Source organism: Oncorhynchus gorbuscha, linkage group LG01 (assembly GCF_021184085.1).
Source record: "Oncorhynchus gorbuscha isolate QuinsamMale2020 ecotype Even-year linkage group LG01, OgorEven_v1.0, whole genome shotgun sequence".
NCBI lineage: Eukaryota > Metazoa > Chordata > Actinopteri > Salmoniformes > Salmonidae > Oncorhynchus > Oncorhynchus gorbuscha.
The window spans coordinates 54,784,659-54,799,698 of NC_060173.1; the positions used below are offsets into that span (position 1 = coordinate 54,784,659).

The following is a 15,040-nucleotide window of genomic DNA, read 5'->3' on the forward strand; positions in this document are numbered from 1 at the left end:
CGGCCGGAGAGGAAGAAGGCACTATGGTACCGGCGTCAAGAGACACAGATAAATAATCCACGAGAGCCTTACGTTCGGGAGCCGACAGAGAGTATAGTCTACCCCGAGGAGGAGTGGTCCCCGGAAGGAGATCAATACTACAATCATACGACCGGTGAGGAGGAAGGGAGTTGGCTCGGGACCGACTGAAGACCGTGCGCAGATCATGATATTCCTCCGGCACTCCTGTCAAATCGCCAGGTTCCTCCTGAGAAGTGGGGACAGAAGAAATGGGAGGGATGGCAGACATTAAACACTTCACATGACAAGAAACGTTCCAGGATAGGATAGAATTACTAGACCAATTAATAGAAGGATTATGACATACTAGCCAGGGATGACCCAAAACAACAGGTGTAAAAGGTGAACGAAAAATCAAAAAAGAAATAGTCTCACTGTGGTTACCAGATACTGTGAGAGTTAAAGGTAGTGTCTCAAATCTGATACTGGGAAGATGACTACCATCTAAGGCAAACATGGGCGTAGGCTTGTCTAACTGTCTGAAAGGAATGTCATGTTTCCGAGCCCATGCTTCGTCCATGAAACAACCCTCAGCCCCAGAGTCAATCAAGGCACTGCATGTAGCACCCGAACCGGTCCAGCGTAGATGGACCGACATAGTAGTACAGGATCTAGATGAAGAGACCTGAGTAGTAGCGCTCACCAGTAGCCCTCCGCTTACTGATGAGCTCTGGCCTTTACTGGACATGAATTGACAAAATGTCCATCAAATCCGCAATAGAGGCACAGGCGGTTGGTGATCCTCCGTTCCCTCTCCTTGGTCGAGATGCGAATACCTCCCAGCTGCATGGGCTCAGTCTCTGAGCCAGAGGAGGGAGATGGTTGCGATGCGGAGCAGGAAACACCGTTGACGCGAGCTCTCTTCCACGAGCTTGGTGACGAAGATCTACCCGTCGTTCTATGCGGATGGCGAGAGCAATCAAAGAGTCCACACTGGAAGGAACCTCCCGAGAGAGAATCTCATCTTTGACCACTGCGTGGAGTCCCTCCAGAAAACGAGCGAGCAGCGCCGGCTCGTTCCAGTCACTAGAGGCAGCAAGAGTGCGAAACTCTATAGAGTAATCCGTTATGGATCGATCACCTTGGCATAGGGAAGCCAGGGCCCTAGAAGCCTCCCTACCAAAAACTGAACGGTCAAAAACCCGAATCATCTCCTCTTTAAAGTTCTGGTAATTGTTAGAATAATCAGTCCTTGCCTCCCAGATAGCTGTGCCCCACTCTCGAGCCCGGCCAGTAAGGAGTGAAATGACGTAAGCAACCCGAGCTCTCTCGCTAGAGTATGTGTTGGGTTGGAGAGAGAACACAATATCACACTGGGTGAGAAAGGAGCGGCACTCCGTGGGCTGCCCGGAGTAGCAAGGTGGGTTATTAACCCTAGGTTCCGGAGGCTCGGCAGGCCAGGAAGTAACAGGTGGCACGAGACGAAGACTCTGGAACTGTCCAGAGAGGTCGGAAACCTGAGCGGCCAGGTTCTCCACGGCATGGCGAGCAGCAGACAATTCCTGCTCGTGTCTGCCGAGCATGGCTCCTTGGATCTCGACGGCAGTGTTACGAGCATCTGTAGTCGCTGGGTCCATTCCTTGGTCGGATCCTTCTGTTATGCAGGTGAATGAGGACCCAAAAGCGACTTGGCGAAAACAGAGTTTTTAATCCAGTAAAGTTACTTTACAAACAAAAGGCATAATACTACTCGTAATGACGAGAACAGACTGGAGACTTGATCAAGAACTGCAGGTTGCCTCGGGAAGGCACTTGAACGTAGCAGACTCAGACACCTGCTCACCACGCAGCATCTGAGGGAAACACGACACGACAGGGCAATACATAGACACAGCACGGTGAACAATAGACAAGGATCCGACAGGACAGGAACGGAAAACAAGGGAAGAAATAGGGACTCTAATCAGGGGAAAAGATAAGGAACAGGTGTGGGAAGACTAAATGATGATTAGGGGAATAGGAACAGCTGGGAGCAGGAACGGAACGATAGAGAGAGGAGAGAGAGGGAGGGGGAGAGAGAGGGATAGAAAAAGGGAACGAACCTAATAAGACCAGCAGGGGGAAACGAACAGAAGGGAAAGCATAATGACAAGACAATCTAAGACAAAACATGACAGATTGATTGAATATGTCCGTAAACACACCAAGACACCAGCATGCTCTGAGGACGTGGCTAGGGATGCCGTCTGGGCCGGCAGCCTTGCGAGGGTTAACACGTTTAAATGTTTTACTCATGTTGGCTGCGGTGAAGGAGAGCCCGCAGGTTTTGGTAGCGGGCCGTGTCAGTGGCACTGTATTGTCCTCAAAGCGATCAAAGGAGTTGTTTAATTTGTCTGGGAGCAAGACGTAGGTGTCCGCAACAGGCTGGTTTTCTTTTTGTAATCCGTGATTGACTGTAGACCCTGCCACATAGGTCTTGTGCCTGAGACGTTGAATTGTGACTCTACTTTGTCTCTATACTGACACATAGCTTGTTTGATTTCCTTGTGGATGGAATAACTATACTGTTTATATTCGATCATGTTTCTGGTCGCCTTGCCATGATTAAAAGCAGTGGTTTGCGCTTTCAGTTTTGCACGAATGCTGCCATCAATCCACAGTTTCTGGTTGGGAAAGGTTTTAATAGTCACTGTGGGTACAACATTACCGATGCACTTGCTAATAAACTCGCTCACTGAATCAGCGTATCTATCAATACTGTCTGAGGCTATCAGGAACATATCCCAGTTCACATGATCGAAGCAATCTTGAAATGGAGTCGTGGTCAGATTTGCTGAAAGGAGGGCGAGGGAGGGATTTGTATTCGTCGCGGAAGTTAGAGTAGCAATGATCCAGAATGTTGCCAGCCCAGGTCGTGCATTCGATATGCTGATAAAATTTAGGGAGCCTCGTTTTCAGAGTAGCTTTGTTAAAATCCCCAGCTAAAATAAATGCGCCTCAGGATATATGGTTTCCAGTTTACATAGAGTCCAATGAAGTTCTTTCATGGCCGTCGAGGTGTCTGCTTGGGGTGGGGATATACACGGCTGTGAGTATAATCGAAGAGAATTCTCTTGGTAGATAATGCAGGTGGCATTTGATTGTAAGGAATTCTAGGTCAGGTGAGCAAAAGGGCTTGAGTCCCTGTATGTTGTTATGATCACACCAAGACTCTTTAATCAAAAGGCAAACACCCCTGTCCATCTTCTTACCAGAGAGATGTTTGTTTCTGTCGGCGTGATTGTGTGAAGAAACCGGGTGGCTGTACTGACTCTGATAACATATCCCGAGTGAGCAATGTTTCCGTGAAACAGAGAATGTTACAATCTCTGATGTCTCCCTGGAAGGCAACCCTTGCTCGAATTTCGTATACCTTGTTGTCAAGAGACTAGACATTGACGAGTAGTATACTCGGGAGCAGTGAGCAATGTGCCCGTCTATGGAGCCTGACCAGAAGACCGCTCTGTCTGCCCCTTCTGCGGCGCCGTTGTTTTGGGTCTCCTATTGGGATCCGATCCATTGTCCTGGGTGGTGGTCCAAACAGAGGATCCGCTTTGGGAAAGTCATATTCCTGGTCATAATGTTGGTAAGTTGACGTTGCTCTTATATCCAATATTTCTTCCCGGCTGTAAGTAATAAGACTTAAGAATTCCTGGGGTAACAATGTAAGAAATAATACATAAAAAAACAAAATACTGCATAGTTTCCTAAGAACACGAAGCGAGGCGACCATCTCTGTCAGCGCCATCATCTCTGGTCTGTTCTGTTTTTTGTCATGTTTCATGTGGACCACAGGAAGAGTAGCTGCTGCTTTCACAACAGCTAATGGGGATCCTAATAAAATACCAAATACCACGGTAGGCCAATAATTTTTCATCTAAAAAATTTGTGAAAGTTTGAGGTACACATTTCTCGAGCGCATCAAAGTTGTATGTTGTCTTGCGATTCACGAAAGGGATGGCCTTTTTAAAAATCTTATAGCTTATTCCACAATATATTCCAAAATGTTAACAAAATACACCAAAAATATAATTTCGGAGATACAAGTTGTGAGCATAGTTTTTCTGATTGGGTTAACAATGATCTTCTAATGTGTGCCTACAATGCCATCTTTAGCGCTCAACATTTTCTGGTTTACAGAGAAATACATTGAAAGAGATCTATGAAACCACTACCGAAGTCTAATACATCTAACTTATCATTTTAAATGTTTTATCACTTATGATGCATGGATTTGATTGATGCATTCAATGTATTTTCACTGTTATCAAAATAACTAAATGGTAAGCCATGCAGCCACTTGAAAATTTGCTTCAGAGTGGGGGTTCACTACATCACAGGAACGAGCACATTCTAAAGGTTGGCAGGTTAGAATGTAGATGGTTCATAAATGCATAATAAACAATACACTGACATGTCGATTCCAAAACGTGAGGTTTAAAAAAATAACAAGGTAGTTTTCAATTTTCCGGAAACATTTCTTTAAGCGAAAAATGTGTGCTACCTTTCACTTTCTGGAACAGGTTTCCTTGCTTTGATCTTCTCCACATTCTTCTTTTTCTTCTTCCCCTCTTCCTCCTCGTCCTCCTCGCTTGCAGACTCAGACTCCTCGTTGCTCTCCTCACTCTCGGATCCCGAGCCGCTCTCCTCACTGCCACTGCCACTCTCTGAGCCGCTGGCTGTGTCTGAGGCTGGGGGGTGGAGAGGATAGGTTTCTATTCATCCCATGCTACACAGATTCTGTCTCATATACTTAAAGGTCGGGTTGCAAAAGACCTGTAGGTTATTGGCATTTTCAGAATTTAAAAAAATAAACAGGCCATTTATGGCAACTTTGGTCATTTATACTTGAATAACTTTTTTTTTTATGGATTCATATAAAATATAAATTTTTTGTTCATCTTTATATCTGTCTCCCCATTTTCTATGAGGTTATAGTGGAAAATAAGCCAATAAATTTCAAAAGCATTGAATCAACAATGGCATCATTTTCAAATAACTCTGCAACTATTTACTTTTTTCACAACTGCCTCCAAAACATTTACAACAAAGGCATATTGACATAGTAAAATAAATAAAAGTGTGTAAAAATATAAAGGATATTTCATGCTGAAACCCTGATATTAAACACCAACGGTATTCACTAAATTGATGGGTTATATTTAGGATAATGTTTTACAGATTTTTCATAATTGTCTTTAATTTAAAAATCATCTAATCTTATTATTTTATAAAAATTACATAAAATCCTTGAATGTTTCCCAAATTCTGGTGGTTTACTGGTAAACGTAATATACCCTCCCTTTGCAACCCTACTCGTAGGACATGATAAAACACATATAGGCAAACATTTCCACGGATGCACACACACAAACGCTTTTTACGTTATCACAGTATTATTCTTCATGCTAGCACGTGTGGTGAAGCGGGTTGTGAGGTTGTGAATGGAAGTAAGCAGCCCTAGTCACCACTGTCAGCAGACTCGGTCGGGCCAGACTCGCCCTCCGAGTCAGAGTAGAATGGCTTGTCCGCCTTCTTTTCTTTCCTTTTCTCACGGCTGCTGCACTTGGTCCACTCCGGCACCTGGCAAAGAGGTCAGAGGTCAAAGAGTCAGCCGTGTCACCACCACGTCCGAAGCATTTCAATGGAAGCAGAGAAGAGGGGTTCATCCGAAATGCCACCGTATTCCCTAATGCAATACTTTTGACCAGGGCCCGCATAGGGCTCAGGTCAAAAGTAGCGCGCTATAGGGGAATGGGGTGCCATTTCGGATGCAGCCAAGGATCGAAGACGCAGCATGGCCATGACTGCTTCCCCCTGGGGCAGACCCTGTGAAACAAACCAACCAGCCATAATGGGCATCCATTATGGTACAGTCCCGGGAAGCTTTAGTTTACACAATTGTCATAACATGTACTGTGTAACATGTTTAACTTGTATTTATCGTTTTCCACAGCTAGGTGGCAGCACCAAGGTGATGCCTTCATGGCCAGTTTGGTAATAGTGTTTGATTTAGATTTTTTAAAGGGAGTAGTTCCAATAAAGATGTGATGTCCTCCAGGAGTAGTCAATGTCCTGGCACTGAAAAATGTAACAACATTCAAATGTATTGTATTAACCAGGGTGTATTATTTTCTATTCTTACTGATACGGTATGTTAGTTGTTTATCTCACATGCAAAAGACAACAACAACAACCACAAAAAGTAAGAAGAAGAGAAGTTTCAACAAGTGGGAGGACTGTCAACTCTCCTGAAGGAATCAACTCTTTAATGGTAGAGGCAGAGGAGGTTGCTGAGCTGGGTAGTTTTGCTGAGTTAGCTAGGCACAGAACAGCAGCTACGGTAGGCCTGGGGTGTCAAAAAGCACTTTGGCGCTTTGGGGAAGGAGGGGGGGGGGGCTCAAAGAGGCAAGCTCTTTGCCACTGACTGACTCACGCTGGTTAAAGTTGTGACTCTTTCAAGCAGCGTAATAACCTGGCAGGACGGAAGAAAGAAAAAGATTGGGATGGAAGTGAGATGACAAAAAGGAAGAAAAGTCTAGAAAGAGGTATAAAAAAACAAGGCAAAAAGGAACAGACGGATTCAAGTTGCACTTACTCAATACTGTAGATGTTCAAAAACAGTTTTCACTTCTAAGCGATTGTTACTACAAGGCCTTATCTTACTCTCTTAAAAAAATATGATTTAACCACAATTAAGCATTCATTAAACAACATTACCAAAGTACTTTAAACATTACTTCAACAACTTGAAATTACTTCAACTAGCAATTTGTTAACTTACTTTAACCAAGTTATTAAATAACTTAATACAGTTCAAGTTAACAAATTCACAATTACTTATGGTTATCATAATCATTACGGTACATCCAATATCTAAGACTATACATCAATGGTAAAGCATGAGGTGGTGTTTGCTTATTGAACTTCGCTATGGTAGTGCAACCTTGATTGAATGAATCCAGCGGGGGTTGAATGGTGGAACACATGAGGAGAAGAACTTAGAAGATCGAGAGAGGCAGATTTTGGATCGGAAACCAGGTTGGCACACACCGCACAACAAGAAAGAGTCAAACACAGCAGTTCACACGCAAAATACACAAACTGTACCACTAACACAAGTCCAATTTCTGTTACTAAAATTAGAGACCAGTAGCCTAACTATCCATCTAGCTACGGTCCATTTCAAAACTGAAACTTTCTCTTTATATAAATAGCTTTAAGAGATAGAGCTGACTTGGACTTCTATAGCATTAATTATTGAAATATGTTCATAGAATACCTGTAGCAATTTACCATCCTTTATAGGCTCAGCTAAGTAATAAGTGAATTCCCCATCTAAACCAATCGGCACTTTGACATCCATCACCAATCTTTTTGGTGCTACAGCTGGTATGCGATCTTTAATATTTACATCCGGCAGTACTGCTCAGCGGAGTTGGAATACTTATTTAAAAACTGTAGACCATACTATTTACCAATAATTGTCATCTATATTTTTCGTAGCTGTCTATTTACCACCACAAACCAATGCTGGCACTAAGACCGCACTCAACGAGCTGTATAGGGCCATAAGCAAACAAGAAAATGCTCATTCAGAGGCAGCGCCCCTAGTTGCGTTTTTTTTAACGCAGGGAAACTGAAATCTGTTTTATCACATTTCTACCCGCATATCACCTGTGCAACTACAGGAGAAAGAAATCTAGATCACCTTTACTCCACACACAGAAACAAATACAAAGCTCTTCCTCTGCCTCCATTTGGCAAATCTAACCATAACTCCATCCTCCTGATTCCTTACAAGCAAACACTCAAACAGAAAGTACCATTGACTCAGGCAACACAGAAGTTGTCCGATGAAGCGGATGCTAAGCTACAGGACTGTTTCCCTAGCACAGACTGGAATATTTTCCGGAATTCATCCGATGGCATTGAGGAGTTTACCACATCAGTCACGGGCTATAAAGTACATTGATGACATCATCCCCACAGTGACAGTGCGTACATATCCCAACCAGAAGCAATGGATTACAGGCAACATCCGCACTGACCTACAGGCTAGAGCTGCCACTTTCAAGGAACGGGACATTAATCCGAAGTAGTAGGATTTGATCTTAGTCCTGTATTGACGCCCTGCCTGTTTGATGGCTCCTGCTATGACCTTTGACAAGCAAATCAAACAGACAAAGCGTCAATACAGGCCTAAGATCGCATCCTACTACACTGGCTCTGATACTCGTCGGATGTTGCAGGGCTTGCAAACTATTACAGATTACAACAGGGAACCCAGCCGCGAGCTGCCAAGTGATGTAAGCCTACCAGATGAGCTAAATGTCTTCTATGCTTGCTTCAAGGCAAGCAACACTGAACCATGCATGAGAGTACCTGCTATTCCGGACGACTGTTTGACCACACTCTCCGTAGCCGATGTAAACAGGTTAACATTCACAAGGCCGCAGGGCAGACAGATTACTAGGACGGGTAAGAGCATGCACTGGCAAGTGTCTTCACTGACATTTCCAACCTCTCCCTGACACATCCTGTAATAGCTAAATGTTTCAAGCAGTCCCTGTGCCAAGGTAACCTGTCTAAATGACTATTACCCCGTAGCACTCACATATGTACATATGTAGCCATGAAATGCTTTAAAAGGCTGGTCATGGCTCACATCAACACCATTATCCCATACACCCTGGACCGGTGTACGGTGATTCCTCCGACACATTGGTGCGGCTGGCTTCCGGGTTAAGCGGGCATTTTGTCAAGAAACAGTGCAGCTTGGCTGGGTCAGACGCACGACTCTTGACCATCGCCTCACCCAAGTCCGTACAGGAGTTGCAGCGATGGGGCAAGACTGTAACTACCAATTGGATACCAATACATTGGGGAGAAAAAGGGGTAAATAAAAAAAGATTCTATAGCTGCATTACTGAGAGCATCTTGACTGGCTGCAAAACCGCTTGGTATGGCAACTGCTTGGCTTCGACCACAAGGGGCTACAGAGGGTAGTGCATATGGCCCAGTACATCACTGGGGCCAAGCTCCCTGCTATCTAGGACCTCTATAACAGGTGGTGTCAGAGGAAATCCCTAATAATTGTCAACGACTACACTCTGCTACCGCACGGCAAGCGTTAACGATGCAACAAGTCTGGAACCAACAGGACCCTGAACAGCTTCTACCCCCAAGCCATATGACTGCTAAATATAAAAAATATATAAAATAAACGTATCATGCAACAATTCCAAAATTTGACTGAGTTACAGTTCATATAAAGGAAATCAGTCAATTTAAATAAATTCATTAGACCCTAATCTATGGATTTCACATGACTGGGAATACAGATATGCATCTTTTGTTCACAAACACCTTAAAAGAAATGTGCCTCACAATGGGCCTCAGGATCTCATCATGGTATTTCTGTGCATTCAAGTTGCCATTGATAAAACACAATTATTTTAGTTGTCTATACCTTATGCCTACCCCACCGCCACAATGGGGCACTTTGTTCAAAATGTTGACATTAGCATACCGGTTCCCCACACAACGCATTACACATGGTACTTTTGAGGGTTTTGTTGGACGTACTGCCAATTGCAATCTGTGGCATTGTGTTGTGTGACAAAACTTCACATTAGAGTGGCCTTTTATTGCATTTACATGTTGCGTTTATATATTCTTCATAATTACAGTATTTTACTAGGTGAATTTCACTTTTACTTGAGGCATTTTCTATTAAGGTGTCATGACTCTCCTGTTAGGATCGAAGGATCATGTTACTGTGAGTCCGCTCTACAGCGCCCTCTCTCTCCCGCAGAGGGGGAGAGGGGTGACGTTGGCCATTTTATGACGCTCGTAAATACCTTGTAGAAACAGGATTGAGGGGAATGAAACCTTTTGTTTCAAGGAGATTACTCCCGCCAAAACTACATCAAAAGGCTGGATAATTAACAATATTTATGTAATCTAAACATTGGGAATGGTCCGTGGGTATTTAAAGAATAATGATGTTAGCCTTCTAAATGAAAAAATTGTTTTTCATATAAAGTCTTAACCAGTCAGTGACCACACCCACGTGGGCAAAGATATTATGTCGGCGTCATGGAACGCCCCCTTTGCCAGAGTGCATAAAACCCCTCGTGAAGAATTAACATACAGTGGGGCAAAAAAGTATTTAGTCAGCCACCAATTGTGCAAGTTCTCCCACTTAAAAAGATGAGAGAGGCCTGTAATTGTCATCATAGGTACACTTCAACTATGACAAACAAAATGAGAAAAAAATCCAGAAAATCAGATTGTAGGATTTTTAATGAATTTAATTGCAAATTATGGTGGAAAATAAGTATTTGCCCAATAACAAAAGTTTATCTCAATACTTTGTTATATACCCTTTGTTGGCAATGACAAAGGTCAAATGTTTTCTGTAAGTCTTCACAAGGTTTTCACACACTGTTGCTGGTATTTTGGCCCATTCCTCCATGCAGATCTCCTCTAGAGCAGTGATGTTTTGGGGCTGTTGCTGGGCAACACAGACTTTCAACTCCCTCCAAAGATATTCTATGGGGTTGAGATCTGGAGACTGGCTAGGCCACTCCAGGACCTTGAAATGCTTCTTACGAAGCCAATCCTTCATTGCCCGGGCGGTGTGTTTGGGATCATTGTCATGCTGAAAGACCCATCCACGTTTCATCTTCAATGCCCTTGCTGATGGAAGGAGGTTTTCACTCAAAATCTCACGATACATGGCCCCATTCATTCTTTCCTTTACACGGATCAGTCGTCCTGGTCGCTTTGCAGAAAAACAGACCCAAAGCATGATGTTTCCACCCCCATGCTTCACAGTAGGTATGGTGTTCTTTGGATGCAACTCAGCATTCTTTGTCCTCCAAACACGACGAGTTGAGTTTTTACCAAAAAAGTTATATTTTGGTTTCATCTGACCATATGACAGAGGAGCCTCTTAAAGAAGAAGTTACAGGTCTGTGAGAGCAAGAAATATTGCTTGTTTGTAGGTGACCAAATACTTATTTTCCACCATCATTTGCAAATTAATTCATGAAAAATCCTACAATGTGATTTTCTGGATTTTTTTTCTAATTTTGTCTGTCATAGTTGAAGTGTACCTATGATGAAAATTACAGGCCTCTCATGTTTTTAAGTGGGAGAACTTGCACAATTGGTGGCTGACTAAATACTTTTTTGCCCCACTGTATCAGACCAAGCAGGTGGAAGGTGTTGAACTGGACGTCACAAATGGTTAGACTCTATGAGACCAGAAAAACGTGGAGCGTGGCTGCATGTTGAAATGGTAGGAATTTAAATCTCTAGATATAGTACATTGCTGGGTTGCTACAGACGTGTAAAATGGTTAGACTCTACATTAGACCAGCGTGACTGACAGCGTGAGCTGAAAGATACGAAATGGTTAGAAACTCTATCTCTCTCGAAGACGAAGAAGACAACACAGGAACATTCAGTCTGCAGCTGTTTAAGTATTATTCAACTGTATGTACAATTGTGGAATCCGCCATTTTGTGTAACAAGCCGTCATAATTACGCCAATTTGTATATCGCTGATTCATCATTTATGCTAGGGTTCATTGCAGATATCCAAGAATATTGACTGTGACTGATGTAAGAGATATTGATATCTTTAGAGTTTAGTCAGGAGATAGTAACTTGTTAAATAACTTTTCCCGTGGTGCCCCAGATTACTACTTAATGAATTGTTATATGATTAATTTAATTGCGTAATAATTGAACGTGGTATGTAATTATTTTATAAAATAACAGTCAAACACATTAATGATAGTCATGACACAACAAAGGTATTTTTACTTTCACTCAAGTATGATAATTGGGTACATTTTCCACCACTGGATAGAATCCTCTGCAAAGGGTTCTACCCAGTACCAAATAGGGTTCCCCTATTGGGACAAATCAAAAACCCAGAGATGGTTCTACTTAGCACCTTTTTTTCTAGTGTAGCTAGACTATCCATACGATAAGATGAACTAGTTATTTGGGCAAACTACCCCTTCAAGTGTCTGAAATTAGTCATTTGGATGAACTCTCTCTTTAAGTCACTGAAGTGCCCTGTTTGAGTGGTACAGAGAAATTAGAGAGAGAGTAGGGCAGTCAGCAGAAATACACTGCACTCTCAAACGGGAGGCACCTCTCGCGTGTCTCCTAGCAAGCCAATCCGCCCCTCACTGCTGGTTATGACCTCCTCTATCTGCGGACCGAGGGCAGAGAGAGAGAGGTCATGGGGTCAAAAGTTACCAGGTACAAATCCACATGTGAACTCGTCTGGAAATCTGCTTTGGTCATGAATGACACATTAATGCAGAATCATGGGGAATGAAAAGACATTGTTAAAACAAACATAAACAGTTCACGGAGCAACGATAAACCAATGGAACAAGCAAACCAAATCAAGAATTCAAGTCCCTCCTCCAGCGCAACAAAAACATTTTTTTAAAAGGGTTTTGAAGGCGGATTTGGACGTAAGGAGCGAGACTTAAGGATATTGATTTGATGCCAGCCTTTGGCACATATCGTTGAAAATGAACCGATGGCACATGGAATGATAATGTGGAAAAATGGGAGCCTCTGTGGTTTGGGTAATTAGAGGTGTTTAGGTGACACATTACTTCATGGTGGTTATTTGAGTCTGTGTGGTGTGTTTTAGTAACAGTACATTTGCTGGGTTGTTTTCATTAGGCATCAAACAGAAGAAAACTACTTGGAGTTGTCCAATAAACGCTTATTATCGTTTTCCGTTGTAAAATGAATAAGACCCTGTTTTCCCTCTTTTCTGTGTGTTTCCAAGCTGAGCTGCATTGCTGGAAGGTACCCTTCCACCCCCTTATGCCATGTGCCATTGGCTGTGGTGTGGGTGATTGAGTGTTTGTTACCCTATAGAGGCCAGAGGAGCAAGGGTTCTAATGGGTAGCATGGTATTGGATAAACTTGGCAAGTAGGCCACAGCTAGGCCAGCTAGAGTTTACTAGCGGACACCTGACAGGGATTTCCCAATTTCACTAGTGTGTGCTCAGGTGTGATAGCTAACTAGCCTCAGCTGCCATTAGCATAACACTATTCCACTCTGTTACCAGTTGATTGGAGTTCACACTACGACAGGTCATTCCTGTTGCCCAGTCAATTTCAGATTCATTCTGTTACGTTATTAGCTGTTACGTAATCATGTTTACTGGGCAGATAATATGGCAACCATACAGTTCAAGCATCTGGGTCCTTGAACTTGACTAAAACAGCATTAACCTTTTCAGGACACATTCTGGCACCACTGGCAGTATGTGCGGAAGCAGCATCCCATTGACAATGCATGGGAGACAATAGGGATGTGCGTAGTGCATACGTGGATGACGTTATGCTAATGAACAGTGAGTGACCAGTGAATGACTGGCAGGTGGTCATGATTAATGAAGTCAGTGTTATATGTCAGTGTCTGGGTGCTACTGCAATTTGGTGGTGGTGCTGCGCCCCCTCCAAGGCATTGCCCAACTAGAGGAGCGCCCCTCGGGCCCCCCCTTGGGTATTGGGGTGCCCCTAGAGGCCCCCTGTCTCTGGCTGTTACTGTTTCCACTGCACGCACAGACTCCTTCACCTCCACGTTGCGCACAGAGGGGTCTGGGGCGGCCTCGGGCCAGTCAGGCAGCACCTGGTAGCCGCCGGCCTTGGCATTCAGTAGGTGGGACAACGAGCCCAGCTGGAAGTGGTCTCGATCTGGAAAACACAGAGAAAAAAAGACAGTAAGATCCACATAATTACATAAAACATTACTATATTGTATCTCTATGGTATGAATTATGGTTAGGACCATGTTCACTTACAATTTATTTTAAAAGGCTCATGTCTGACAACACAAAACAGAAGCAGAAATAGTAAGAGTCTCAGATCTGAGTCCCTGGTCTCAGATCTGGTTGTGACATCTTGCCAACTCTGCGGTCATTATCGCCTTAGACATTGGCAGTAGAGCACAAACTGATCTGGGACCAGGCTAGTAAAAAAGAACACCATCTGATGAAAGACACCTTTAAATGGAGATTCGAGGACGGGCGCAGGCTTAAGGGCCAGGAACAGCTTCTTGGCATACTTGCTGAGGGCACCACTCTTGTCAGTGGGCACGATGAGCTGGCGGATGAAGCGTGCCCGGTCACGAATGTCATAGTTCTGGTCGTACTTGGCCAGGTTCAGCACGTACTGAGTGAGCAGTTTTGTCTGAGGGAGGAGAGGAACAAGGGAGGAGGGAGTGTGGGAGGAGAGGAAAAGAGAGAGAATGTTACTTTCAACTGGAGGGAGATATTTCAACACTGTGGACAGTGCCATAGGGATGACTGTATCATACCAGTGGATCATTGGTGGAAGTCCCATAGACATTGTAACGACTGTACAAGAGCCTTGGCTGTACCATAATGAATCATGCTGGAAGTCTAAATCACTCCCTACCTATGGAAAATATGCTTTAATGGTGAGATGGAAGTGTTTTTATCCAAAAAGGGAGTAAGCCTGCTTGTGCAGTAAAATTAGAACAACATTACTTGCTTCTCTGCCATCTTGGGAATACAAGACACTGCTGCGAAGCTGGGGCGCGAAAGGACGTGGCCATACTAAACCCACTGTTTTCTCAGTGTTTTGGTAAAGGCTTTACAAATACAAGCTGCTGTACCAGCTGTTCCCAAGAGAACCATGGCATAGAAGGGGGAATAAAGACAAATGGAAAATATAGCCTAGTGCTGTGCCTGTCTTATTCTCATATGCTGAAACATGAGGTGATGGCGGCAGCTGAATGGCACGAGAATGGGCCTCAAGATATCTTTGTGCATTCAAATTGCCATCGATAAAATGCAATTGTGTTCGTTTTCCGTTGCTTATGCTGGCACATACCATAACCCTATCATGGGGCCCTCAATGTTGACATCAGCAAACCGCTTGCCCACACAACACCATACACGTGGTCTGCGGTTGCGAGGCTGGT

The 15,040-nt window shown here is 43.7% G+C and overlaps 1 protein-coding gene across 12 annotated transcripts in view; it reads right to left on the reverse strand.

The window, feature by feature from the left end:
* The window catches only part of LOC124040149 (AP-3 complex subunit beta-2), a 104,536-nt gene that overhangs the window by 25,706 nt on the left and 63,790 nt on the right, over positions 1 to 15,040 (reverse strand). For 5 of the 12 annotated variants that reach the window (XM_046357115.1, XM_046357055.1, XM_046357071.1 and 2 more), the window contains exons 16-20: positions 14,097 to 14,283; positions 13,658 to 13,788; positions 6,476 to 6,514; positions 5,508 to 5,622; positions 4,544 to 4,730 (exon numbers count right to left, since the gene is read on the reverse strand). In XM_046357115.1, coding sequence (XP_046213071.1) covers positions 4,544 to 4,730; positions 5,508 to 5,622; positions 6,476 to 6,514; positions 13,658 to 13,788; positions 14,097 to 14,283 — 659 coding nt within the window. The remainder of the gene's footprint in view (positions 1 to 4,543; positions 4,731 to 5,507; positions 5,623 to 6,475; positions 6,515 to 13,657; positions 13,789 to 14,096; positions 14,284 to 15,040) is intronic. The other 7 variants (XM_046357132.1, XM_046357149.1, XM_046357098.1 and 4 more) reach the window with 3 other exon arrangements.